The 24645-nt window shown below is 41.2% G+C and overlaps 3 protein-coding genes across 5 annotated transcripts; all 3 read left to right on the top strand.

Moving 5' to 3' along the window:
• Positions 1 to 5775: 5775 nt before the first annotated feature.
• On the top strand, positions 5776 to 7914 carry tnni1a (troponin I type 1a (skeletal, slow)). The gene is made up of 5 exons (XM_084917982.1): positions 5776 to 5838; positions 6041 to 6172; positions 6341 to 6430; positions 6586 to 6762; positions 7349 to 7914. The coding sequence occupies exons 1-5, from the start codon at positions 5791 to 5793 to the stop codon at positions 7451 to 7453; spliced, it is 552 nt and encodes a 183-aa protein (XP_084774108.1). The 5' UTR covers positions 5776 to 5790; the 3' UTR covers positions 7454 to 7914.
• Positions 7915 to 9513: 1599 nt separating this feature from the next.
• lad1 (ladinin) lies at positions 9514 to 16032 on the top strand. 2 transcript variants are annotated; one of them, XM_084918393.1, is made up of 14 exons: positions 9514 to 9644; positions 10294 to 10485; positions 10892 to 11165; positions 11991 to 12064; positions 12447 to 12618; positions 12883 to 12972; positions 13310 to 13353; positions 13429 to 13471; positions 13671 to 13717; positions 13819 to 13885; positions 13995 to 14129; positions 14218 to 14307; positions 15141 to 15265; positions 15449 to 16032. In XM_084918393.1, exons 1-13 carry the CDS (start codon positions 9607 to 9609, stop codon positions 15231 to 15233), a joined length of 1359 nt encoding a protein of 452 aa, XP_084774519.1. In that variant the 5' UTR covers positions 9514 to 9606; the 3' UTR covers positions 15234 to 15265; positions 15449 to 16032. The 2 variants fall into 2 exon arrangements, with proteins under 2 accessions (XP_084774519.1, XP_084774520.1); XM_084918394.1 differs by having other exon boundaries at positions 13674 to 13717; positions 15449 to 16031.
• Positions 16033 to 16303: 271 nt separating this feature from the next.
• tnnt2a (troponin T type 2a (cardiac)) lies at positions 16304 to 24448 on the top strand. 2 transcript variants are annotated; one of them, XM_084916490.1, is made up of 16 exons: positions 16304 to 16383; positions 16509 to 16585; positions 16760 to 16770; positions 17446 to 17480; positions 17832 to 17874; positions 18220 to 18276; positions 20132 to 20161; positions 20401 to 20425; positions 21298 to 21361; positions 21577 to 21693; positions 21802 to 21879; positions 21966 to 22076; positions 22161 to 22270; positions 22711 to 22801; positions 22885 to 22925; positions 23680 to 24448. In XM_084916490.1, exons 2-16 carry the CDS (start codon positions 16548 to 16550, stop codon positions 23711 to 23713), a joined length of 885 nt encoding a protein of 294 aa, XP_084772616.1. In that variant the 5' UTR covers positions 16304 to 16383; positions 16509 to 16547; the 3' UTR covers positions 23714 to 24448. The 2 variants fall into 2 exon arrangements, with proteins under 2 accessions (XP_084772616.1, XP_084772614.1); XM_084916488.1 differs by lacking the exons at positions 16304 to 16383; positions 16509 to 16585 and having other exon boundaries at positions 16717 to 18276.
• Positions 24449 to 24645: the final 197 nt, after the last annotated feature.

Below are 24645 nucleotides of genomic sequence, written 5' to 3'. Positions count from 1 at the left end.
GAGAATGTAACTAAACTGTTTATCAGAGGGAAACTTTGTTTTTTAGGACACTTGAGACTAACATTAGCTTGCATAAAGGTAGCTTTTAACCAGCTGTTATTGTTTTTTTTAGCTAGCTAGTTGTCAGCTGGTTGGTGATGGTAAGATTACATTTATAACCCTCTGACAATAAGTAATTGGGCCAATATCTAGAATAAATAAGTATTTTAAAGTGATGTTTTGAGGGGGTAGACTAGAATGTGATGGAACAGTTATGAAAGTGACAACATAACAGCTAATAGCAAACATGTATCTACAGTATTATATGAAGACATACATTAACTTGCATCTTTTTCTCCCTCACAACACCAAAGTGTCATCTACTTCTTTTAAGCGTGTCTCAGTGCAATTATTCATTTCTATATGGGAGCTTGAGGGTCCTGCGCAGTATCTTAGCTGTTCCTAGTACTGCGCTCTTCTGGACAGAGATCTACGCTGTTGTTCCTGGGATCTGCTGGAGCCACTCGCCTAGTTTGGGGGTCACCGCACCTAGTGCTCCGATTACCACTGGGACCACTGTCACCTCCACCCTCCACATCCTCTCGAGCTCTTCTCTGAGCCCTTGGTATTTCTCCAGCTTCTCGTGTTCCTTCTTCTTGATGTTGCTGTCATATATATATATATATATATATATCATTAAATCCAGTGCCTGTAAAATCACAGTTTTTAGTGGAATTCTCTGTTTAAACATCATGACTTCTTTCCAGGGAATCTGACAAACGTGGAAAATTGAGCTACAATTAATTAAGAACTAGAGTGGTGTCAGATGTGGACTCACAATGTTCTCCTGATGTTGACACCAATGGGACAGTCTGTTGATTAGTTTATGTTGGAGTGCATTCTTCACTGACCAGAGCTCACTTCAAAAATCGTTGGCAAGCCTCCAGCTTCTCAGCTCCTAAGAGATGGAGCTGCTGTGTAAATATTAAACCACTAGAGGTCTGTCTCGCCACTTTTAAGTGAGGAAAATGTCTGTGTGTGTGTGTGTGTGTGTACACCAGTCTGTGCATGAATCTGTGTCGGGCTTATCCAAGTTCTCAGATAATCTGTGTTTAAAAAGTTTTTTTCTGTTTTTTTCCCTCTACCATTGGTTTACATTCTCCATTATCTGTTGACACACACTGTGCAAGACTGCAAACAGAATGCCTCTGTGTGTGTGTGTGTGTGTGTGTGTGTGTGTGTGTGTGTGTGTGTGTGTGTGTGTGTGTGTGTGTGTGTGTGTGTGTGTGTGTGGTTGACTTTTATCAGTTTCTGGAAGTTGTTGTTGGAAAGTTTTGGCCCTCTCTTTCTTTAAATGTTGTTTCAGTTCATTTCATTTCAGCTTCCAGGCATTTATTTGTACACAGCTCTCTTAAGGTCCTGCCTCAGCATTTTAATCAGACTTAAGTCTAGACTTTAACTGGGCCATCGCAACACCTGAGCAGAAGCCGTCTCCTTTCAGACAAGCCATATTTGCTTAGCCTTTTTCTAATTGTACTGTCGTGAACTTTAACCTTTAACATTCTCACTGAGGCTTGTAGAGTCTGAGTCACAGCTCTTAAGTTTTTTGCAATTTCACTGAGCATTGCTCATTCCGACTCTTGAGTTAAGATTTATCTCTCAGTTTACACATTTTACACATAAAATCATCTCATCAGACAGCACCTCAAATTATTAGACAATATGAATATCTTTGTATATATCTGTAGGAAACTTAAGCAACCTATTTACAAGTAATAGCAGACATGTGTTTAGAATTTCTGTGGTGGGACTGTGTGGGTGCAGCCACCCTTTTGTCTTCATTTGGATTACAGACGGTGTGGCGAGGTTTCACTTTGTCCATCAAGATTTGTCTGAGAGACGCCCTCACATGCATGTCTGGCATTTTAATCTCTCCTTCGAGGTTCAGGTGTTAGTAAACAAAACCATGCCCCAGGTTCATGTAGCTGTACTCAATATGGCAATATCATGAGTTAAATATTTTAAGCATGTCGTGAGCGTGCTAAGATGTTAATATGAGAATGTTAACATAATGTTTATCATTGCTGCCTAAGCCCTATTATTATCACCAGAATGATTGCATAGAGAAGTCTGGGACTAATCCCTCCTCAACATGCATGCCTCGATCCAGAAGGAAAGGGACAGACTGCAATGTCCTTTATTAAATCTCCACTTAATATGCATTGTGAGAACTCTTTTTTTTTTTTGGTGTATTTAATGGTTTAACTTGCTGGTCTACAGTTTTGCAGGAATTCAGTTATAGATGATCCTGGAAACCAGATAAATAGAGCCAATATCTCCCCAAATAAAGCGCCTTGAGGCAACTGTTGTTGTGATTTGGCGCTATATAAATAAAATTGAATTGAAAATTGAATTGAATATTTCTTTTGTCTTGGAAGAGGGTCTCTTCACCCCTGCCATGTTCAGATTACCCCTTGTCCATGCTGGGACAATCAGAACCGTTTATCTGATATGGGGTAGATTCGATATGATGACAGACGTCTTGGCACACTGATGCCAGTTTATATTTTTCCATTTGTCAGTGTGACATCATGCATTTTATTGCACTGATTGCTTGCAGGGTCCTCTACAGTATGCACTATACAGCTATCTGCAGTCTGTTAATAATGCCTCTTTGACACTCCTAAGAGGTGATTGACCAGTTTGCATTTGTGCATTGGTCTGCTAGTGTCATATTAGTGTCATAATCACAAAAACCAGATGGAAGTTTAACTCTTTATTTTCACAAGCAACGAATAAAGTGCAAAGCCAAGATACAGGGAAGTATTTAGTAATGGAGCGCGGTGCAGGGACTAAGCAGTGGAGCACCAGAAGACTGCAGGAGAAGATAAAACAGGTTCGTGGTGTTTTTAGGTGAGTCTTGAGAGTCAATTTTTTATTGAGGATTTACTGGAATTGAGGGGAAGCATGCAGTGGTTTTAGAGGACATGAGTTTTCCAGGTGAACAGGGAAACAGTGAACAATTTATTCAGGTTGTAGGTAACATAACTCCAACTGAGAGAGAAAGGTCAGATAACCAGAGCACACATAAGATGAGTCATAGTTTGAGAGTCTTATTACCACCACAAGGGCAACAACAACCAGCCAGAGTGCAGGAACGTACACTGGCCTTTTATCCCTGAGAGGTGATCAGCGAATGGAAAGCAGGCGTGCAGGCAGCATTCAGGAGCCGAGGTAGACCCACCCACGGACAGAACAGCAAACCAGAGCACTGCCCAAACTCCACCTTAGATCAAGAGACTAACTAGTCATGAATAAAAGTATTAAGCTTGTTTACATTTCGACCCAATCGTGGTGCAAGAGGAAAAGTTCATATTCCCTAAAGGGAACTTAAATATCTGCCCCAAACTTTGTACCACACCTGTTAAGTTGACTCAAAGACAGAAGAGACAAAGTCATCATGGATCAAAGACACGGCACGGGATCAATACAATCAAAAGGATTAATTCCCTGTTGACCATAAATCTCCTCATAAAATATTATGACATTCCACCCAATATTAGTTGAGGTGATTCTCTGTGGATTAAAGTGCTGGAATGACAAACCATAGCTGCCCTTTATACAGCTGCCACTGGCATGGCTTCAAAGTCACGAAGCCTTCAGCGTAACCACATAAAGGACCCCTGTCACTGTACGGCACAGCTAGCATCACCACTTCTACTTAATGTACTTACAAGTGTTTTTTTTTCCCCTTTATTTATTTATTTTTTACATAATTTCCTTTTCCAAGCAGTCTATGGCCAGCTTATAGTTCATATACATATTTACCTACAATTTGTCATTTGAGTTACTCTCATCAGCCTTCAGGCTCCAACTATATTGCCATTGTTTACATGAACATGTGAGATGAAAAATGAGCAGAGCAGGATTATGTACCAAGAAGGACGTGGCTGACTAATAATAGCGTCCACACACAAAAGAAAGAGAGATCTGGACAATGGGCGGTGCAGTTAAATAGAGGGCTCATCTCTGATCTGTCCATCGAGCTCCATCCATGGTCACATTTCTCCTGCCTCTGACTCTGGTAAGTTCCCTTCATAATACGCTCTGTGTGTAGAGTTAGACACAAGTTTTATATCTGTGCTTTCTTGATTTGCTCTCCTGATATTTAGACTGTAGTGTTGATATTTTAACCTTTGCATTTGTCAAAAATGTGTCATGCAGATTTCAAATTGAGACATCTCTGTACAGTGAGAATACAGATTGATCTAGTAGTGTTAGTTTATTCAATAAGTCAACCTGGTGAACAGTGGGGACATAGCATAGCAGAGACATAGACAATAATAAGTGTTTCAGTGCTATTTTGCTAGCAGCCCAGTCTCATCTTTGGGCACAGACTGTGTGTACACTATAAAGCTGTGCTACCATAAAGCCAAAGCAGCGGGATGATCAGCTGAAATAATACAAACTGGGGAGTTTAAATCTGCAGCCAAAGCAACTATGTTCAAATCTGAGGTTGACGTAAACTTTCCAAAGCACTTTGGGTGGGTTTTTTTTTCATTGCCAAGTTGGCCGCACCACAGAGGGTCATAAGCATCCATGAGTTACTAGCAATAAATCCCTGATCCAGGCTGGGCACCCCAGAGCACAGTCACCCACCACAGCTGTCTATCAGTTGTCCCCTGGTCTATTTGGGGAGACAGGCCACTCTAAATTCCTCTTGGCAAGATAATCCTGAGGAGAAAGACAGGGATAAGGGACAGAAGAGATGGATGAGGGACGGCTATCTGTCTGGAATTTTCCTAATCCGCTGGAGCAGATTGTAACCCCATCGTGCTAGGTGGTCTTATGTGGTGCCATTCTCAAATGGAACCACATAGTGAAATGAGAGGGGAGGTATGAGGAGAAAGGCTGGCCTAAATTGAAAGAGTGAAAGGGTGAGTGCTGCAAATCACTTGCAAATTTGATGAAGGACAAAGGGCACGAGACTGAGGGGAGGAAAGGTAAGACCAGGTAATAACAAAAGTGAAAACAACACTAACAATGAGATGTGAAGATAAATTAAGTATCTTAAACACATCTTATTGGTGTTGATGCGTCACTGTGTTTTATGGCATGTTTATGTGGTAGAAAAGGTTCCTTAAGCAAAACTGCACTCGGTAAGTTCTGTGAAAAACTAGGACACTGATTCCCCAAACATTTTGTGCCTGTATGATATTTTCATGCACAACAAACACATTTTCTTAAACATGCATTTAAAAAAAGACAATAAAGCTTCAGCAACCTCAGACTTAAAAATGGATTTAAGGTTGCCTAGACCAGCAAATTCCTTTTGTCCAAACAGGTGAAGACCGCTTAACACCTCTTATCCTCTGTCAATTCATTATTAACAATTTCCCCACCTATTGTTTGGCTCCATTTCTATATCGTTCGGTTTTAGACTTTTATAATCCATCAGCACGTGGATTTGTATATTTTTTTTATCTGATCCGCTGACAAACAAATACTGCCAATGGTTCAGGGTGTGTTTCTGTGTGTGTTTCTAATCTCTCCCGTCTCTTTTCCAGTGAGATCTCAACAGCAGGATGCCTGAACATGTGTGAGTGTTTTCTTATTATAGATACACAGACATTAAAAAACACAAAAACAAGTATTTTAAATTATGTCTTTTTCTCTTCTTTTACAGCCAAGAGGTAAGACCATCTGGCCGCTAACTTGTTGATACAATATTCAACAATCTTTATAACTAAGTTAAGCTACTAAACTACATATACATCATATTTACTGATAATCTTGTGAATCATCTGAACCATGCAGCGGAAACCCAAGATCTCAGCCTCAAGGAAGCTGATGCTCAAGGTACGAGAAATCATCGGCAGACTTATTTGATTTATTAGTGTAATACAGGTGTTCAGCCCACAGGAGGGCAGCAGATACAGACAACTGAAAGAAAGCCAGCATCTGAATGTTTCACCTGTCATTTGAGAAAAAATGATGTGATGAGGTGTTTTGAAAGAATCCGAACGCATATGGAAAACATTATTTTATGTTGATTTGACAGAGTCTGATGGTGGCAAAGGCCAAGGAGGAATTGGAGCAGGAGATTTTAGACAAAGAGGAGGAGAAACATAGGTACCTGGCTGAGAGAGCGCCTCCTTTAAATATGAGTGGCCTGAGCCTTGGCCAGCTTCAGGTATGTTCCCTACAGATTCCCCCAAATCTCTCATTTCTCTTTCCATCCTTTGCAACGACAACTTAGATCATTCCCAAATTATGTCAATAAAGAAAATCAGGACAAGAAACCAAGTAAAGAAAGGACTGCACATGATTTCATACTAAGTTTTCCTTTGTGCATGTGTAGGATCTCTGCAGGGAGCTACATGCTAAGATAGATGTAGTTGACGAGGAGCGATATGACATTGAAGCTAAGGTCATGCTCAACACACGCGAGGTTGGTACACTTTATTATCCCAGCGCATTTCCTGATTCAATAAGTAGAATTTGAAATGTTTCATATCAGTTATACTTTACGTATATTATGCAACACTATGAGCACCATGAGAAACTCCTACATCCTGCTCCCTCCACTCTGTGTCACTCGACCAGATTAAAGACCTGAATATCAAGGTACTGGACCTCAGGGGGAAATTCAAGAGGCCTAATCTTCGACGTGTCCGTGTGTCAGCTGACGCCATCCTTCGCTCGCTGCTGGGATCCAAGCACAAAGTCTCCATGGACCTGCGAGCCAATCTCAAGTCTGTCAAGAAAGAGGACACTGAAAAGGTGCATGAAAAATGGAAAAAAGAGAAGATGCAATCATGCATATGCACACAAAATACAATGAAACCAGCCTGAGCAATGTCTGTGCCATCCTTAGAGCACAGATATGCATTCAGGTACTGTAAGATACAGACATGATGTCAGCGCTTGAGATGTCATGGAACACCTGAAAACGCTGTTTTCAGTGTGTGTGAAAAGTGTGTTTAAGACACCGAGTAGGAAGCCACTGCAGGGCGGGGACCGTGTGTTTGTGAGCGAAGGCACCGAACACAAGACAATGATCCCATTGTACACAGAATATTAGCCTTTGTGGCCACGTCTCCCAACTCCTGAGTGCATGCACATGTGCAGATTAGCTTGTTCCGGTGTGTGTATACCTGTGAATGAATGTGTGTCTCTCCAAGTGTGAGGTAAACCAGTTATACTAGTATGGTAATAAACAATTCTCCAAAGGGCTTCCCATTGAAATGAACAGGTCTCAAAGGCTTAGATACAACAATAACATTTTCTGAACCTGCTCTACTTTGCAGCCTCTGTTTTTAGTCTTTTATATTCTGTTGCACAATCCAACTGTGTCCCTTATCTGCAGAAGAGGCCAGTGGAGGACAGTGACTGGAGGAAGAATGTGGAAGCCATGTCAGGGATGGAGGGAAGGAAGAAGATGTTTGATGCTGCTAAAGGTCCTGCGCAGTGAAGCCAGGAGGTGGGCTGGGGTCACATCAGTGACATCACTCCCCTACATCTGAATCTGTCCTGGTCTTCCTGGGTCTATTGTGGCGTCTGTGTTGTTGTTTCACGCTGATGTCCCTGCGCATGCTCCTGCCATGGAGGTGACAGTATGCCCCCACACCCCTGAAAGGCTTTCAACTATTCTGTCAGCTTTGTTTTTGATAAGGTGTTAAAATGACTCTGTCTGTTATGTAAGATTATTTGTACTTTTCACACCATGTTGCACCAAAGCCTCAGACAATCGGCCTGATATTTGTATGGTGGACAAATGTGCCAAATTAAACTGTACGCGTGATTGTTTTGCTTGGGGATAAACTTTAACCTTGTAATGTAGATTATCAAATAATAGTGGTAAAAAAGGTGCACTTCATTGGCTGGACTGAAAGGAAAAAAGAACAAATAAAATATTAAAAGTATACTTTACACGAAACATTTTTCTGTGTGATACTCCTTCATGTGTGTTCTTTGATCAACTGCTGTATTCAGATATATAAAATGCTTTTATAAACTCTGAGAATTTTAGTTTCTGTGATCCTGTTGCAGTAGGACTAGCTTTTTATTGCAGGTTGCAGACAGCAGATAGAGCAAATGCACAGATGAACACATGCAGTTTAAATGGTTTGTGTGTGTTCTTATGGCTAAAATATTATCCACTACTAAAAAATGCTTATTTCTACTCCAGTCTGAACACAATTTGTTCAGTCTGTGATGCCAACCTTGCCAACAACTCCCATATGGTTAAGACATTTAACTGCTAGATCATACGGGACTGGGATTGACTCCCAGGACACCTGGGGATTAATGGGAACAATACCTTGCTGTGCTCAACCTCACTAAAAGAAAGTTCATACTTTGATCCGATGAATCCGCTCTGCAACCTAATATATACTTAAAAACGGCAAGCATCACTACTGCTAATAGCTTTTCAATATCGGTTACAGTTACTTGTTAGTTTGAAGGATTACTGTTTGCTGCAACAAAGCAGCAACTTGTACATTTTAACTGATATGCTTTGTGTGCATGCTGTCCAGATGTAAAGCACTTCTGTCTGCTTTGCATGTCCATAAAGCACACTCTGCTTCAGTACTTTTAAAAATCGCCTTATCCAAATGGATGCAAAGCAGCCGCAGTCGTCTTGTGTCTGTAAATATAACTTTTGTTGGGAATGTCTTTCTGTTTTATTTCCGTTTGTTTGATCAGGTCTTTCCTGAAAATGTAAGGCTAACTTTAGACACAGGAACATTAGAACAGACTGAATGGACACTGATGCATAAAAACACAGAGTTCATTACAGGACCTAAAACGATACAGCACCGGTGCAGGCAGGGGCATGCAAACTATTTCCATAAGATAGCAGATGCATGATAGACCAACAACGCATGCTATAAGACGGCCTCTTCTTTAAATAAAAGCGAAGCAGACTCTGGTTTTCACAGGTGAAACTTGAAAGAGTCTTGATATGCATCTTATGCTATGCCTCAGTTATCAGTTACGATAATATCTAACTTTGTTTACTGAGGAACTGCACAGAGTATAACAGACACAGATGTGATATAAAGAGTGTAGGTCAGAGTCCAACACACATGGGCTCCAGAGAAAGGTGTGGACTCACACAGCAAACACTCTGACTCAGACTGTAGTGAGAGTCCAGTACAAGAAAGGATAATATATATTTGTATGCTTTATTATTATCATTTAATAAGAGTTTGATTGCTATTAACTACTTGTTGTACTTGTACAGGTTTTCCTTTTAGCTACAGCCTGTAAGATCCCCACAAACAAAATGAATATAAGTGTAAGATGAATTATTCTGGGATATTTTATTGCCATTGCCCGAATAAGCTAAGTGTCCAGGGGCGGGAAAGGAGTGCCAGGTACAGGTATTACGTTTTCCACACTTCCACCATACAAGGTGCTCTCTGGCGCGCGCTCTCCCCACCCCTCACTCAGGCTGTCAGGTGGGGAGCTTACCTTTGTGGTCACGTGACGCGTCTGTGCGCTGCACCGGGGTAAAGGTGGACTGCTTTGTGCCGCGGTGACTGTAATTCGACTGCCGTCGTCTGAGTGCCAGTCGACTTCGTCTGTGATCGTAGCTGGAAACTATTTTATTTTTTCAATATGTCTGTAAGTCGGAGAAACTGGTCGGCTTTGTCCAGGTAAGATTCAAGGACTTCTGGGTTTCTAAAGCGACTAATTACCTGTGTTACCTGCGTTTCAGAGCGATGCCCGCGCCTATGCTTTTTAATAGATGCTGGATGTGTAGGAACGCGCATAATTAACATATTGCAGGGTTTTCACTCTGGCAACAAAGCATCCTAATTTGAAAGAAATGATTTATTACATTCATACAGTAACTGTGTAACATGCAGTCAAACTGTGTCGGTTGGTGTCACTGTTATTACTACAGTCACTTCTGTCTTTTTTTGCCCGTTACAGTCTAGAGATAACGGAGAGTTTTGTTCTGTTTGGCCCTTGTTGAGCTCAGTTAAAAAGGAAACACCAGCCTTTCGCTCTGCAGCTGGTTGATTGAATCCACTGATAATTTTTTTTTTTAAACAGGATGCAAAATACAGCCACAAAAAGCGGTTGATGAACAAGTAAAGCAGGTTCCCTGTAACGCTTATTAATCTTTTCTTTTAAAGTACAAACCAAAAACAAATAGTGTGGAGGATCCACTCTTCAAGTTCTCATGTACAGCACCCTGTTTTACACATGTCCACCACCCGTATCCTCACTGAGCCTCAGCCTCTTCTCTGTTGTTTTTGTTTGTTTGTTTTTCCATATTCGCTGATTGTTTTGATTCAGCCTTGCACGACAGTGGACAATGGAGGACGAGGAGGAGGTGGAGCGGGAGAAGAGGAGGAGGGTGAAGAGCTCAAGCACCAGTGCTGACCAAGATGATGACTCCAGCCCCACTCCCACTCCTAAAAACACATCTGCCAGCGAGAGCGCCTTTGGGACAGACTCCTCAAGTGAAATGTCCCAAAGCTCCAACAGGTTGTTCTCATAGTTTAGTAAAACAAATATGTCACATTGGACTCATACGCTGTCTAAACACAATCCTCTTTTTACTACTGTGGACTTTGTCTGTGTGCCTGTTTTGTTCTTTTGGTTTCTGAAGGCCTTTTTAGTGGTTTCAAACTAGCAAAGGATGATTCTCACAGCTTTGCCCCATGGGAGTGTTTCTGTATACATTTCAAACCCATGAAAACACCTGATACTCACGCAGGGAAAGTATGAAATGCTGTCAGAAACCCCGACAGCTGAGTACCTGTCTTCAAAGAGCCTTTTATAATAGAAACCTGATCAGATGCAGGACCGGCAAATCTTTTTAGGTCTCTCTAGAGACCATTCATCACATGTGTTGGTCATTAATGTGCACATATGTACTGTTTATTGCCAGCATGGAGCAGGTACAGCTTGACTTTGTGGAGATGCTGCGAGTGCGTGACGAAAGGCGAAGGATGCGGCACGTGGAAACGTTGAGACAACAGAAGGATGGAGGGGAGGATGAAGCTGAGGTCAGCAAAGAAGGAGGTGCCAGGGTAGAGCTGCTGGGAGACATGGATGAAGAGAAGGAAAGTGTTGTCAAACCACAGCCACCAGTAAAAACATCTTCTCACAGTCCCACCAGCACCAGCAGCAGCAAAAGTAGAACCAGCATCTCAAGCAAAAAAGTAAGAAGGAAGTTGCTCCTTAATTTTCTGGAAGAAAATCTAAAGAAAAAAACATCTCACAGATCTTTTAAATGTGCTTGAGTTATCACAAGACAGCAACAGTGAAAGTCTGTAACTCAGCTGCCAAATAATGATGTAAATCGAGATTTTTCACATGATTATTTAGAACTTTTGTCCACCTGGAGTGGAAGAAACAAGGTCATAACTAAAGTTTTGATTAAATGATCAACAGAGAGATTTTGTTGATTCTCTGAGAAACGTTACAAATGATAAAATATGAACTGACAAATCCTTTGACAAGAAAGCACCAATCTTCCCTCACACAACTAAGTCATGACACCAGTAGCAGCACCCTGTACAGTTAACTGTTATCCCACACAGAGGGGGAGTTAATTATTCTCTAGATTTTACAACAACAAACTTAACACCGTTTTTTGTAGTGCAGCATATGATGTCATTTTTGCTATTAAAGACCAACGCAGGTGTTGGCATTTTCCTCCTGTGGTCACAAGAAGTTAGAATCTACTTTTAACTTACAGTTTCAGGAAAAGAAGACAACCCTTTACTCCCCGTCTTGTTTCCGGACTTGAACTCTCCCTGCGAGTCAAGTGACCATGCAAATCATCTCTAAAGCTTTGATAAGACGTGCTTAAGGCCATAATTTGAACTTTATCTTTTATTACCTTCGCAGGCTGCTTTAGCTCTGTGTATCTGCAAATGAGGCCATAACCGCGCCGTGTTATGTAATGCAAGGTGTGTCGTCTGTACAAAAGCTTGTGTGCTATGTGCTCATGCTGATTGTCTGCCTGTTTCTTCCTTTGTCAGCATGAAAATGAAGAGTCATCAGGCAAAGACCCTGATCCAAAACCCTCCTCCAGCCCAGCTCGCAAGTTTGTCAGGTTAACAATGACATTTCTTTTTTGTTGCTCTTTTGTTCTTTGTTGGCTGATCGCCTAAAAGGATCAAATGCATTTTATTTAGATAAGATAAAAGTTACTGATTCCACAAATGGAAATGAAAGCACCGGAACAATGTAGAAATATAAAAGAGAAAACAGGATGTATAAAATTGTTTTGTATAGATCGTGAACCACATAAAGATATCCAGAGAATAAGATATGTGTTGGATGGAAGAGTAAAAAAATCTGCCTTCAGTTTTCACGTTAGACGTACTCTAAGATTTAATTTAAGCAACAGATCAGAGAAAACTATACTTTCAGTGGTCACTAGTTCCTTTCTCTTCAACTTCTCCTTGAACTCACCTCTCTTTCTTGCCTTTCAGTTCTGTCTCCATCTCACTTGACAAGAGTCCATCTGTCAGCGGGCGCACAACTCCCATGAGCCCCGGTTCTCCGTCAGCCCCCTGGTCACCTCGCGAACACTGGACTTCACCCTGCCAGAGTCCCTCTCCTCGGGGAGCTCAAAGCCCTGTTCAAAATGGGCACACGGAGGAGGTAGTTCACCACACACACACGCACAAATAAACACAAACACAAATAAACTGACATATTCGTCTCAGCTTCAAGTTTTGCTTGTCAAATGCTGTATAAGGCCCGCTAAGCACTGACGCTGCATCTTATCAATCCAGTCTGGGCACCAGCGCCCTCTGGTGTTATAAAGAGTAAAGGTTCTTTATGGCGGTAAAAACAATCTTGGCTCCAGAGAGGTACCTGCAGCTCAGCTAAACAGCAAACCTAAGTTATTTTAATTTCTCTCAGACCGGCGTGAATCGCTCCACCAGTGGAAACTTTGAACAGGCAAACAAACCTGCCTTCATCAGACAGAGCTCCAGGACTGTATCTTTCAGGGTAAACACTGACACACACGGACACACAAATACATGCACGAGGACACAAAACCATTCAGGCATTCTTCCTGGCAAATGTCAGCATGAACTTTTGCCAATTTGACTGTTAAAACACGATTTTATCTGCCATCAGCTTTCAGAATATCAGTTCAGGATAATTTGCTTGTGCCAGTCAAGCTTCCAGTTCATGTTAATAGCTACATGAATATTGACCAGCTTTTACTGCTGACTGGTTGCTTTGTTAACACCCAAACACATCCCAGTGCAGAGGATTATTGAGCAGGTCACTTGCTGTAAGTGCCGCTAACACGCACTCACACAGGCTTGGTCTTCCACAGATGATGAGAAAGAAAGAAGAGGATCCTTCGCCGCTCCAGAGGAGGTAAGGAAACAGCCTTGTGTTCATTTTGTATCAGCCTCGCTTAGTTTGTTTGCTGACTTGCTTCTTCTGTTGTAGCTCCAGTGTGAGGATGGCCTCCAAGAAGTTTGAATCCAACACCGTGAGATAACTTTAATTTACTTTCACCTAATATGATTGATAATCAGTAATCATTCACCGGTTATCCATTATTTTCTTGTTTGGCACTTTACAAAAACACAATTATATTTACAGTTATAGGATTATGAGATCTGTAGACCTGCTAGTACTACACACAATGTTATGGATAATTTACAGTGTTGATTGTCTTTGTTTTGAAGCAGGACCAAAATGAGGATGAAAACAAAGCGCCATCTTTCCAGAGAAAGTGAGTTTGACAATTTTTTAATCTTTATTTATTTGCTTACATTTTATTGAGTGTAACTGATTACACATGTACGAGTACATTAATGTATTCTGTCTTCCAAGCTCTAGGCAGAGGATTTCATCTAGATCCATCCAGGAAAAGATGGAGAGACTGGCTCAGGCAGCGCAGGTCAGACTCTCAGCCCTCCATGTACTAAAGGGGAAATTATGTTCCTGTGTTCTGTAGCAAACATCAACTGTCAGTCGCCAATGGTCTTCTCTTGGCTCTTCATCCACAGAAGTCCGAGCTGACGCGATTCCCAGATGTCACCCAGAGGACTCTGGTCCTGCTGGAAGAAGTGTCCAGGAAGAGAGGGATCTTTGAGAAGGAGCAGCAGGTGCAGAGCCCCACCAGCCCCGGAGTTTCCAAACAGGTACAGTCATCATTTGCCGAAAAGCTCTTTTCAGTATTAGATGTGTGCGTTAATTAACAAATGATTTTGTAACTGTTGTTGATTTCAGGAAATTAGAGGCTTGACATCAGGAATGTCAGAGCGGATCAACCGCTGGCTCCACAAGAGCAACAAAGCTGGGTCTTCGCACAGTCCTGCTGTAAGTGCAGTATATGGAAGCCAGGGGGCAGTATTACTCTTTGAGCTGTAAGTCCTGGTTGAGCAGGACGTAGTTTGTTGTTTGTGTTGCCTACATTAAATTAAAGAGTTTGCTATTATGTAGGTAACTATGTAAAACGTATGACTGTCGTTAATCATGAAGAAAGTTCTGATCAATTAATTATTTTTAAACATAGATTTTTTTTCTACTCTGGTAAACTCAGTAAAGTCATTTAGGCATTAAATGAATGGGAACGTTTCATTTAATTTCAAAAGTAGCTCAAAGAATTTGATCTTAAGAATTTAGAGTTGGATGTTTAACTTAATTAAGCTGTTCAAAAAGCTTCATACGACATACCCAACTTGCTGTTAGATTTAGCAGTAGATGTTTTTGGCTGCAGAAATCTTATCTTTGTTATATCTGAGCAAAAACAATATCTATCTGGGGAAATTCATAAGCACACTTTAAAGCAGAGGGTCTCTCTCAGTATGTCTTGAATTGTTATCTGTGGCGCCTACAGAAATACTGGCATGACTGACTTCGTGCTAATCTGTCCTAACATCACTCACTTTTGTCAGAGTAGAGTGACCCGTTCCTCCTGCTTGGTGCCATTGGCTTTTTAGCAGTTATCTATTGAGCATGAAGAAATGCTTAAGTCAGTCCAAATTGTCAAACGACATAAAGACCATTTTAGGGTGTGTTTACAAAACTATTTGCCCCGTAAGAGGTCCCTGCTTCAGAAATATTTCAAAACTCCAGATTTAAAGAGTGTTTTTTTTCTTTCTCTTCACTGTAAAAAGAACTGTGATAATGATTCTGTTTCTGATTCGTAGGATTTGAGACATGTGGACATTTCTAGTAAGAGGAGCCTGTTTGAGAATAGCAGAGAAGACAGTGTCTCAAAAACCAGCCCTGGAAAAATCTGAAGTGAAGGAAGTTTATTTATAATGTCCAAAAGGTAAGGATACAGCTCCATATTGTACAAAGTGCTACTGAGTAAGTCTTACATGTCTGGCCACTGCTGTGGAGGCAGATTTACCAACTCCACAAATGAAGCAAACGAGGAAGCCGTACATGTTTCACTGAACTTTAAAGGCGCTCCTTCAATTATAAATTGCTCTTATTGTGCCTGTATTTGCAGGATTGCAGGATTTTAAGATGGCGAAGGGAGAGGCAGAGATTTGGAAGATTAACGGATTTGATGACTGAGTGATTTTTTTCCCCCTTTGCCGTCAAAGCACAAATGTAAAACAGGCAGGAGGAAGAGAGAGAAATGGCCTGTTGGGTTGTATCTTTAGAGGACTGAAAAGGAGGAAACTGCTTTTAAAGTTAAAAAGCTTCTATCTTACACTTTTGCTTTGCTTCTTTAAAAAATAAGTATGCCTACTTTTAACATTAAAATACCCCCAAAAAGACGTGTCAGTGATGTTTTATTTGTTCACCTTAACGTTGTGTAATTTCTTTAAGCACTTTAAACAGGTGAAGGCTTTAAGGATTATATCTTTTACTGAATTACACTGCTGGGATTGCTGGAGTTGTAATATGTGTGTGTCTTGTTTAATTTGCCAATGTAATTTTTTTTCTTTTTTTTGGTTTCATCTGGACTTGTGGACGAGATTCTGTCTTTCTAAGTAATAAAATGTTTTACCACCATAACTGTCTGTCACTATTTCTTTTTAAATAGTCCTGGATGAATAAACGCACTTTACCTTATCTCAGACCAGGATGCATATAGATAAGCGCTCCATGCCTGTGTTTCGTCTACAACAAGGTGCCATACAAGGAAACCAGAATGTGTGTGTGTGTGTGTGCGAATCAGCTGTCTGTGATCTTTTTGGCTCTGCAGCCCACAGTCATGCTCACGGCGGCCTTTTTGGGAAATGGTGATAATGGAGAGTACATGCTATCTAGAAAGTTATTAATAACACAACAAGGGGTCCTAAAGCGTCATCCGCACAACACAGTCCGTCCTTCACCCTCTGACACTCACCCCACGCTCCCGTTAGTGAAAGTGGGACCTGTCTTGTGCTGCAAATCCACTCTCTCCGGGTCTCCATCCCTTCATCTGATCCTCAGGTACGATTGACTAACTGTAACGTAACGTGTGCACACGAAAGAAAGTGTTTTAACTGGAAAATATTGTAGCTTTTATTGATTTGAAGAGAAAGTGAAAAATTCATGATTGGCATTTTTTTCCTAAGTAATCAGATTTGCTGCCGCGCACCTGAACGCGCCCTATCATGTCAGACAACGAGGAAGTGGTGGAGGAGTATGAGGAGTAGGTTGGATTTTTTTTTCTACTTAAAATACTTCTAAATGTATCCCGAGAGTACATCCACCGTTTGTCACTGACACGTGGTTTCTTTGCAGCAACTGTATGATAATTTTACACTGTCATGCATTTGTCTTTTTGATCATAATAGTAACGCGCCTATGTGATTCATTTTCACAGGGAGGTGGAAGGTAAGACCTCTCATCATGACTCATACACAGCGCAGTCACTCTGTGGTTGAAACCCTGTTGTGCAGGCAAATGCTTTCTCTTGGCTAATCCGACGAGCGTGATATAAAAACGTAAAACTGCTTTACTGTAAACTCAGTGCGCTCTTATAAGGATTTAAGAGGAATGTAAAGACATGTTGCTAATTGTGTCTAGTTTGAATGAAATGTCAAGATCGTCCATAAATCAAACGTAAATGTTCTGCCTGTTTGTCGACTCCTAATCAGGTGTAGGAGGAGGTTATTATATGTATGTGTGAGAGTTACAGAATTACCGTGTAAAACGTTTTTCATGGTAAGTTTAATTATAATGCAACACAAAAGCACAAATTACATGTGAAGTCAGGAATTGCTAGTGGGAAAGGTTTGCCTTAAGGACTTCCTGCCAGAAAGTTTTCTTTTCTATTCTTTTTTGTTGCAGCTCGGTGTGGTTTAGGTAAAGATCACAATTTGGATTAAAAATGAGCGAATCAAATGCTTATATTATGATTACTCGTAAGTCAGTGTTTCATTAGTTTGTATCATTAATTGGTTTGACTTTGTGTGCTAGAAACAACAGTTTGTAGAGTTTGAACTTGTGATTATGTGAAAAGATTGTTCACATGTTTCTCTCTGCGGTTTCTCCGGCTGCACGACACAGAAGAGGAGGCCACTGAAGGTACTGACGGCTTAGGCGCCGATATTTATAAATGAGTGTCAAGGTCATCGATGAATGCTTTTGTCACGTTTCAATAGCACACATCAAGGGTGATGTGCAGGAGTGGTCGACAGCAGTTATCCTGAGAGTCTCTGGGATAAATAACAGAGCTGTGACTGAGCTTCGTTTATAAACGCATTTAAAGTGATTGTGATTAATCTCACTTTGAAAGAGATTCTTTGATGCATTTGCTTACTTACTTTGCTTGCTCAGCTATTTTCTTATTTATTTAACCTCCTTACATTAATTACTTGACTTACTCTGTTTACTTACTTCACCTACTTCTCATCGCTTTGCTAACTACTTTTCTGCTTTGCTCATCAGAGGAGCAAGGGGTAGATGAGGAGGAGGAAGAGGAGGAGGAAGAGGAAGGTATAACTGGGCAGATGTAATGTTTTTTTCCCGGCACAGTGCATTGATAGCAACCTGAGGGTGAATTTGTTGATGTGGAAACCATATACTATGTTTGCTCGTTGCCTGTTTGTTTATAGAGCAGTTTCAGTTTAAGAAAAACAAAACAAAACGATGTGGACGCAAAACATTCAACAGAATCAGACAAGACAGAAGATATCAGTTCTGTTTACAGGATGACTCATCTCGTCTCTTTCCCTGTGACTGTACTAAAGAGGTTATTGATCAGGGAGAGTGATTATTCAGGCCTAGTGAAAGTTAACATTCTTTCTGTGATAAGTCATTATTTGCTTCCTTCTCCACCAGAGGCTCCACAGGAGGAAGACAAACCTGCTGCAGAAGAGGAGGCCAACGAAGAACAAGGTAGACGTTATTAAAAATAAAGTCTGGGTCAGGGAATATGTCAGCGATTACTTAATGCAGACTTTCCCCAAGTGTGGGGCCCGCCCCCTAGGGGGGGGAGGGGGAGGCGCAGAGCCATTGCAGGGGGGGCACGCAACGCTTGGACACTGCTAGCACGGGCGCCTACAGAAACGCAAAGCAGGAGATGACGCATCACTGAATATGTTTCCAAACCAACTTCATTCTAAGCCAAAGACTAGAAAATATGGTGAAGCAAATCTTCCCTTTGGCTTCACCTGCACAAGTGCTGAGGTAGGTCTCCCTGCAGGATTGGTTTTCCCTGCGTGGGGAGCAGCGCTGGGCTGTTTACGTCATGGACAAACAGGATCCCACAGCTGTTTATGTTTTTAAACCCATTTTGCACAGAGAGGCATTTTTTGAAAAATGTATTGACAGCAATGTTGAATATTATTACACAGGAACAAAACAACAACACGTAAAATAATCACACCGTGACGCCTCTGCCTTTGTAAATGCAAATAAACGCAAAAAAAAGGAGTTTTAAAAAATCTCCGTTTTCGGTGATTCGAAACGCCGTTTACGTGGACGAAACAGCTGCGTGTTCAAAAACACCCGTGTAGGTGCGGACGTAGCGTAACAGAGTTAGTAGTTTATTACTACCTGTAATTTATTGCAGATTACTTGTATTTGCTTAATTGTTTACTAAATGTTTGAGATGTGAAATAAACCGCAATGGAGCAAAATATGGGTGCGTGTGGTTGGAGGACGTGTTAGTGTGTGCGTGTGCGCGCGCATGGGGGGAGGGGGGGGGGGCGAACATTTTTCTTGTAAAACAAAGGGGGGCCCAGCAAAAAAAGTTTGGGAACCACTGATTAATGGGAGAAATGATAGCTTTGGGCCTGTGTTGACAACACAGTGAAGATGAGTAATGCAGTTTACCAGTAACCATCACTCACAGTCAGGCAGGGAGATAACATGCTATCTCAGACACATTTCATTTTGGTATGTGACAGTCTGCACTTGAGGATCAAGCATGCAGTTTTTCTTAGTCACACCAGAAGGGCCAGCTGGGCTGAGAGTAGTCCTCCAGCCCCTCCCAGCCCCAAGGCTTTTGTTTCTTAGTCAGAACCAGGTGTTTTTCACTGTTTCGGTGTCACACCTGCTCCCACTGAGATCATTTGAAATGGGAGGGATGTTAGACTTATTCTTACCTTTTGGCTCCTTTATACTGATAAACACCGTGTGAGCTGTCACTTTCCACAAAGACAAAAGGCAGGCGACTTGTTGATGTGCCAAAAAAACAAACAAAAAAACCCACGACTACACCCTTCCCTTTAGCAGTTCAGGTTTTAATTAACCAAGTTGGCAGCATAGGAAACTAGTCTGGGTCTATCAGCTGACTGGACGACGTTTTAGGTTTCAAGCACGGTCTTTTAGCTGTCCTCTAGTCTTATTACGAAAACAAAAAAAGAACTCAGCTGCTTCTTTTGCAGAAAGCTAAACTAAAACTAAATTTTTTATGGCATTCACTCATAATTATTTGGGTCATTCAAAGGTCACTGATCCCAGACCTTCTTGAGAAAGGAACTATTTGCTATCAGTGCTTGCGTCTCTAGATAATGTCTCGCTTGTCCCGAGTGCATTCATGCAATGTGACACATGAAGCAACACTTCACAGATGAGCGCCTGACTTCCTCGGTGCTCTCTTTCAGTCTTTCCCGTCTTCTCACTTACACTCTTCTGTCATGTGGCCATCATCACTCACTAAACGACTGCCGTTTACTGTGGCGTAATGCTCAGTCATTTGAGATTTGCTATCACAAACCCTCTCTCAAGCATATTATTTTGGTTTCAGATGGAGAAGGCGAAGCAGAGGAGGGAGAAGGTAAATGAATGGGAATCTCATTTTGTGGCTCTGTTGTTCTTGGATGTTCTCCGCTCTGACATGAATCACACATCATTACTTTTATTATTAATATCAGCACAAATAGTGTAAACAGACTTCAGTGCCATAACTTGCGGGGGGAGACTGGCAGAATTTGTGATTTTGTGCGGTCTCATTATTAATGTGTGGTCTGCACTAACTCATTCATACTTTCTGCTTGACTTTCTTTCGTTTAACAGAGGAGGAAGCCAAGCCAAAATTCAAGTAAGTAAAACCCACGGATAAACACGTTTTACGATCGCATGGTTATGAATAACAAACATACGACGCATAAACAAACAAAGAGAGGACTGACACCACTGTAATCCATTTGTTACGTATCATACCAGCAACAAGCCAGTTAAATTTTCACAACTCAATGAGGTTGCTTGATACGATCCTTCTACATCAACATCTTAAGCTCAAAAGTCACAAAGTAATTTCGTTTTTACTTTGTTTTTAAATCCAGGAAGTGCCCCCCCTCGATTTAAACTCAAACTGTGGAACATCGTTCCCCTCGCTGCCAAATTTGCTCCCTTCATTAAATCTATTAAAACTCACTGCCATTTGAGTCTGTGTGATTCCTCATTGTGTATCCTGTGGCTTTTTAGAAATGTCCATTCCACCTTTTCTCAGCACAAGTTGTTTTTTAAATGTGCTTTACAAATACATTTGTGTTGAGAGTTGATTTGACCATAAGTGGCCGTTTTGATTGTTCAGATTTAATTACTTTGATTTAATAAAAACAGTGTGCAGAAAAGTACATTTCCAGAGATCTCTAGGCTGTGCCTCTCTGCTCTGGCACTAAGAAAAGAAAATCCCAATTTCTGTCTACATATAGTGCAGTTTGTAGAAAATACTGAAGCAATAGTAGAAAAATACAGATATGCAGCTACTTCTGAGCAGCAACAGGCAGCAACACGTGGAAACACAGAGGGGACATTTTTTTTGGCACATGCTTATTGTTTTTGATCCTCATTTGACACCAACTGTCATCACGACTCAATTTCCCTGTTATTGATCTTTTTTTTTTTTTAACTGAATTGTTCTTATTTAACCCACGCTTGTTAACTTAATATCTTTTCCTGCTTTTTCAGGCCATTCATCATGCCAAACCTTATTCCCCCTAAGATCCCAGACGGCGAGAGGGTGGATTTTGATGTAAGTGACACAATACAGTACTTACTGTGCATGGCAGTTTGTATCCTGGTGTATTATGTAGAGTTAAATATGTACAGGTCTCAGGGTGGAGTAGACATGTCTTCACAGCTTTCACTCTGTATTTTTCTAGCTTTCTCTAAGCCTGCTTTTAATTTAGGACCAAAAGCAAATATGTGCATCAGTATAACATAGCACTGGGCCACTGAATCCAACAGGATATACATCGTAAGAGAATGGAGAAGGACCTGATGGAGCTTCAAACTTTAATCGAGGTTCACTTCGAAAGCAGAAAGAAGGAAGAAGAAGAGCTCATTCAGCTCAAAGAAAGGATTGTGAGTGCACCACACTACAGCCAGGCAAATGTAAACCACTTCCCACTTCAGACATGACAGATCTGCTTTAGGATCTGTTTTGATGAGATGTGATGATCTGTTGCTCAGGAGAAGCGTCGCTCTGAGCGAGCAGAGCAGCACAGAATTCGCAGCGAGCGAGATAAAGAGCGACAGAAGCGTCTTGAGGTAGAGTCCTGTTCTACGCGCTTTAACACAGTCTATAAAGTGGTGCACATTTCACCTCGGATCGTCTTTCTCTCGGGGTCCTCTAGGATGAGAGGATTCGCAAGGAGGAGGAGGAGGCCAAGAAGAGGGCAGAGGATGATGCAAAGAAAAAGAAAACCCTCACCAGCCTCCACTTTGGAGGTTACATGCAAAAGCTGGTGAGTCAGTGGAGTTTTAACAGTGGGGGTTTCCAAAAAGCTCCACTAGTAACTTTTATAACAGAAATCATTTTATTTTTAAAGACAGACAAACGGAGTGGCAAGAGGCAGACAGAGAGAGAAAAGAAGAAGAAGATCCTGAATGAAAGGCGCAAATCTCTGGACATCGAGAACATGAGTCAGGAAAGACTCAAGTAGGTTCAGACGCAGAGAGCATGATTTTGATTTGTAGGTTTGTTCACTTACAAAGAAATGTAGTTTCATTTTAATGGAGAGAGACGAATATGAACCAAAAATTAATCAATGCACTGCCTCAACTCCCTGTGTGTATCAAGAACACGTGTCCATTACATGCAAATCATCTGATAACATTTTGGTCATGTGGAGGTTTTATTTCTGGATTTTTAGTTAATATTCTGTCTCCCTCCATTAAAAGAAATACTACCGTAAAATTAGAGACTCTTCATTTCTTTGTAAGTAAGCAAACAAATTCAGCAGGGCATCAAATAATTATTTCTCCCCCTGCATGTTTCATTATATCACACAATAGCTATTGCATTTTTTCTTTACGACACACAAAATTAAAATAATAAAACAATGAAAATAATTCTCGTTATAATAATTTGTTTTCCAGAGAGAAAGCTAAGGAGCTGTGGGAGTGGATCCAGCAGTTGGAGGCAGAGAAGTTTGATCTGCAGTACCAGTTCACCAGACAGAAATATGAGGTGCGCTCAACAAATTGAAGAAACAAAGACACAGCATCAGTGAGACCTGGTCAGAGTGTAACAAAATGTTGTCTTCGTTCCAGATTAATGTGCTGAGGAACCGTGTGAGCGACCATCAGAAAACGTGAGCACAAACTCAAAATGTCATTTTAATTAAAAGTTTAAAAACATGTAGTTACCATAGAGCGCACATATAATGTAACACAGGTGTAACAAAATGCAACAGACAGGTGAGGTTTGGGACAATAACTTGATCGGAGAGTGTCAAGCTATGTGTGTGTGAGAGCATTAGAGTCATGGGAATTTAAAAGTTATAGTGAGAAGGGGTTAAAAGAAAGAGAGAGGGAGTGAGAAATCAAAAAAATCATATATAATAATTAAATGAGTGATCAAGAAAAGAAAAGAGCAAGTGTGGACAAAGCAGCAGGTCACCACAGGAGAGGCCAATGAGATGAGTGAGGAGAGGCTGACTTTTAGTTGCAGCTATGAGTGCATATGTCGTGCATCTCCCTTACAGCGACTTGACAGAGTTTTGCATGAATCCCGTCTTCTGTGATTCATGCCAGTGTTTGTGGGGGAAGCTTTTTGTTAAGAAACGACCGTCTCTGAGGCCCAAGTGGAAAAGCTTCTTTTTTCAGTTCCCTGTAGTGTCACCAAATATTGTGTATTCACAATCTCACAGCCGCCTTGTCCTAACTCGGCGAGCTGGCTGGGTTTGGCCATCTGTCATACCTGTCAGGGATAAAGTGAAAGAACATGATGTCACTGTTATTTTTGAACAGGGTGCAGGAAGATTTCAAAATGTAACCGTGCAACCTCGCTACGATTTGTGCCACATCAGTTGTGTCTGAATCACGAACGCTTCTGTTTTTCAACAGGTCAAAGAGGACCAAGAGAGGACTGAGGAAATAGATGCTGATGTGCTGAGTGACAAGTATTATCATCCGCCCTGTCATGCAGCCACTGCCTCAAACCAAGCCCTGGCTTTACTGCCACACCCAAGTCACACTTATCTTCTTACTGTTGCCTTAAGCACAACTTGGGGCCAGTTTTCCAGCCTTATCTCTCGCTCTACTTTTTCAGGATAATGGGGATTTAAAAGTGTAAATAAACAGTCTCACTTTAATGACTTGCTTTTTGCTCTTCCATAGTGTGCATGAGTTGCTTTGTTGGCAATGAAAAAAAACACATGTAAGACCCAATGACAGAAAGCTTGAAGCAAAGACATCCTCTTACTGAAAGACAGGCTCTAACATGACTGGAGCTGACATGATGCTTTTTGAGCTGACGCCCAGACATCCACCCAAAGTTCACCAATGAACACACCCACACTAAATTGAAAAAGAATGAATAATTTCCATTATGCATATTGCAGGTGGGAAAATCCTTCTTGTGAAATAGATTGTCCTGTAACTTCTCAAGTGTGTCACCAAGTTTCATATGAGAAAAACTGCTGTTTTGCAGCAAATAGGCAGATACAAGCCCAGTTATTTAGTCTGAAAATACTCAAAATATGCACAAGAAAGAACACAAAAACGCTGAAATGAGACACTGAGGATTTCTTTGTGATGGCCATGTGGTTTATAACTGGTCACAGGAGCACAGAAAATGCATGTCATGTTTTTAACTGCTTCTCCTCAGCGAAGCAACAATGGTTTGTCATGTTGTTACTGATAACAAAAAACAAGCTCTCCCCCCACCAAACAGTCTGGTGTCTCAGTTTTCCCACAAACCTCTGGGGATTCAAAGGGTGAAAAGAAAATAAACGCCTGATTTACTCAGTGACCAAAAGAGCCTTGTTGAAACCTGCCTGATCCAGGATCAGCAGAAAACAAAGGCACAGT

The sequence above is a fragment of the Perissodus microlepis genome, chromosome 20 (assembly GCF_051167445.1).
Source record: "Perissodus microlepis isolate ML-2025 ecotype Zambia chromosome 20, ASM5116744v1, whole genome shotgun sequence".
NCBI lineage: Eukaryota > Metazoa > Chordata > Actinopteri > Cichliformes > Cichlidae > Perissodus > Perissodus microlepis.
The sequence above is the reverse complement of the archived record's forward strand: the minus strand, read 5'-3'. Positions and strand labels throughout refer to the sequence as shown.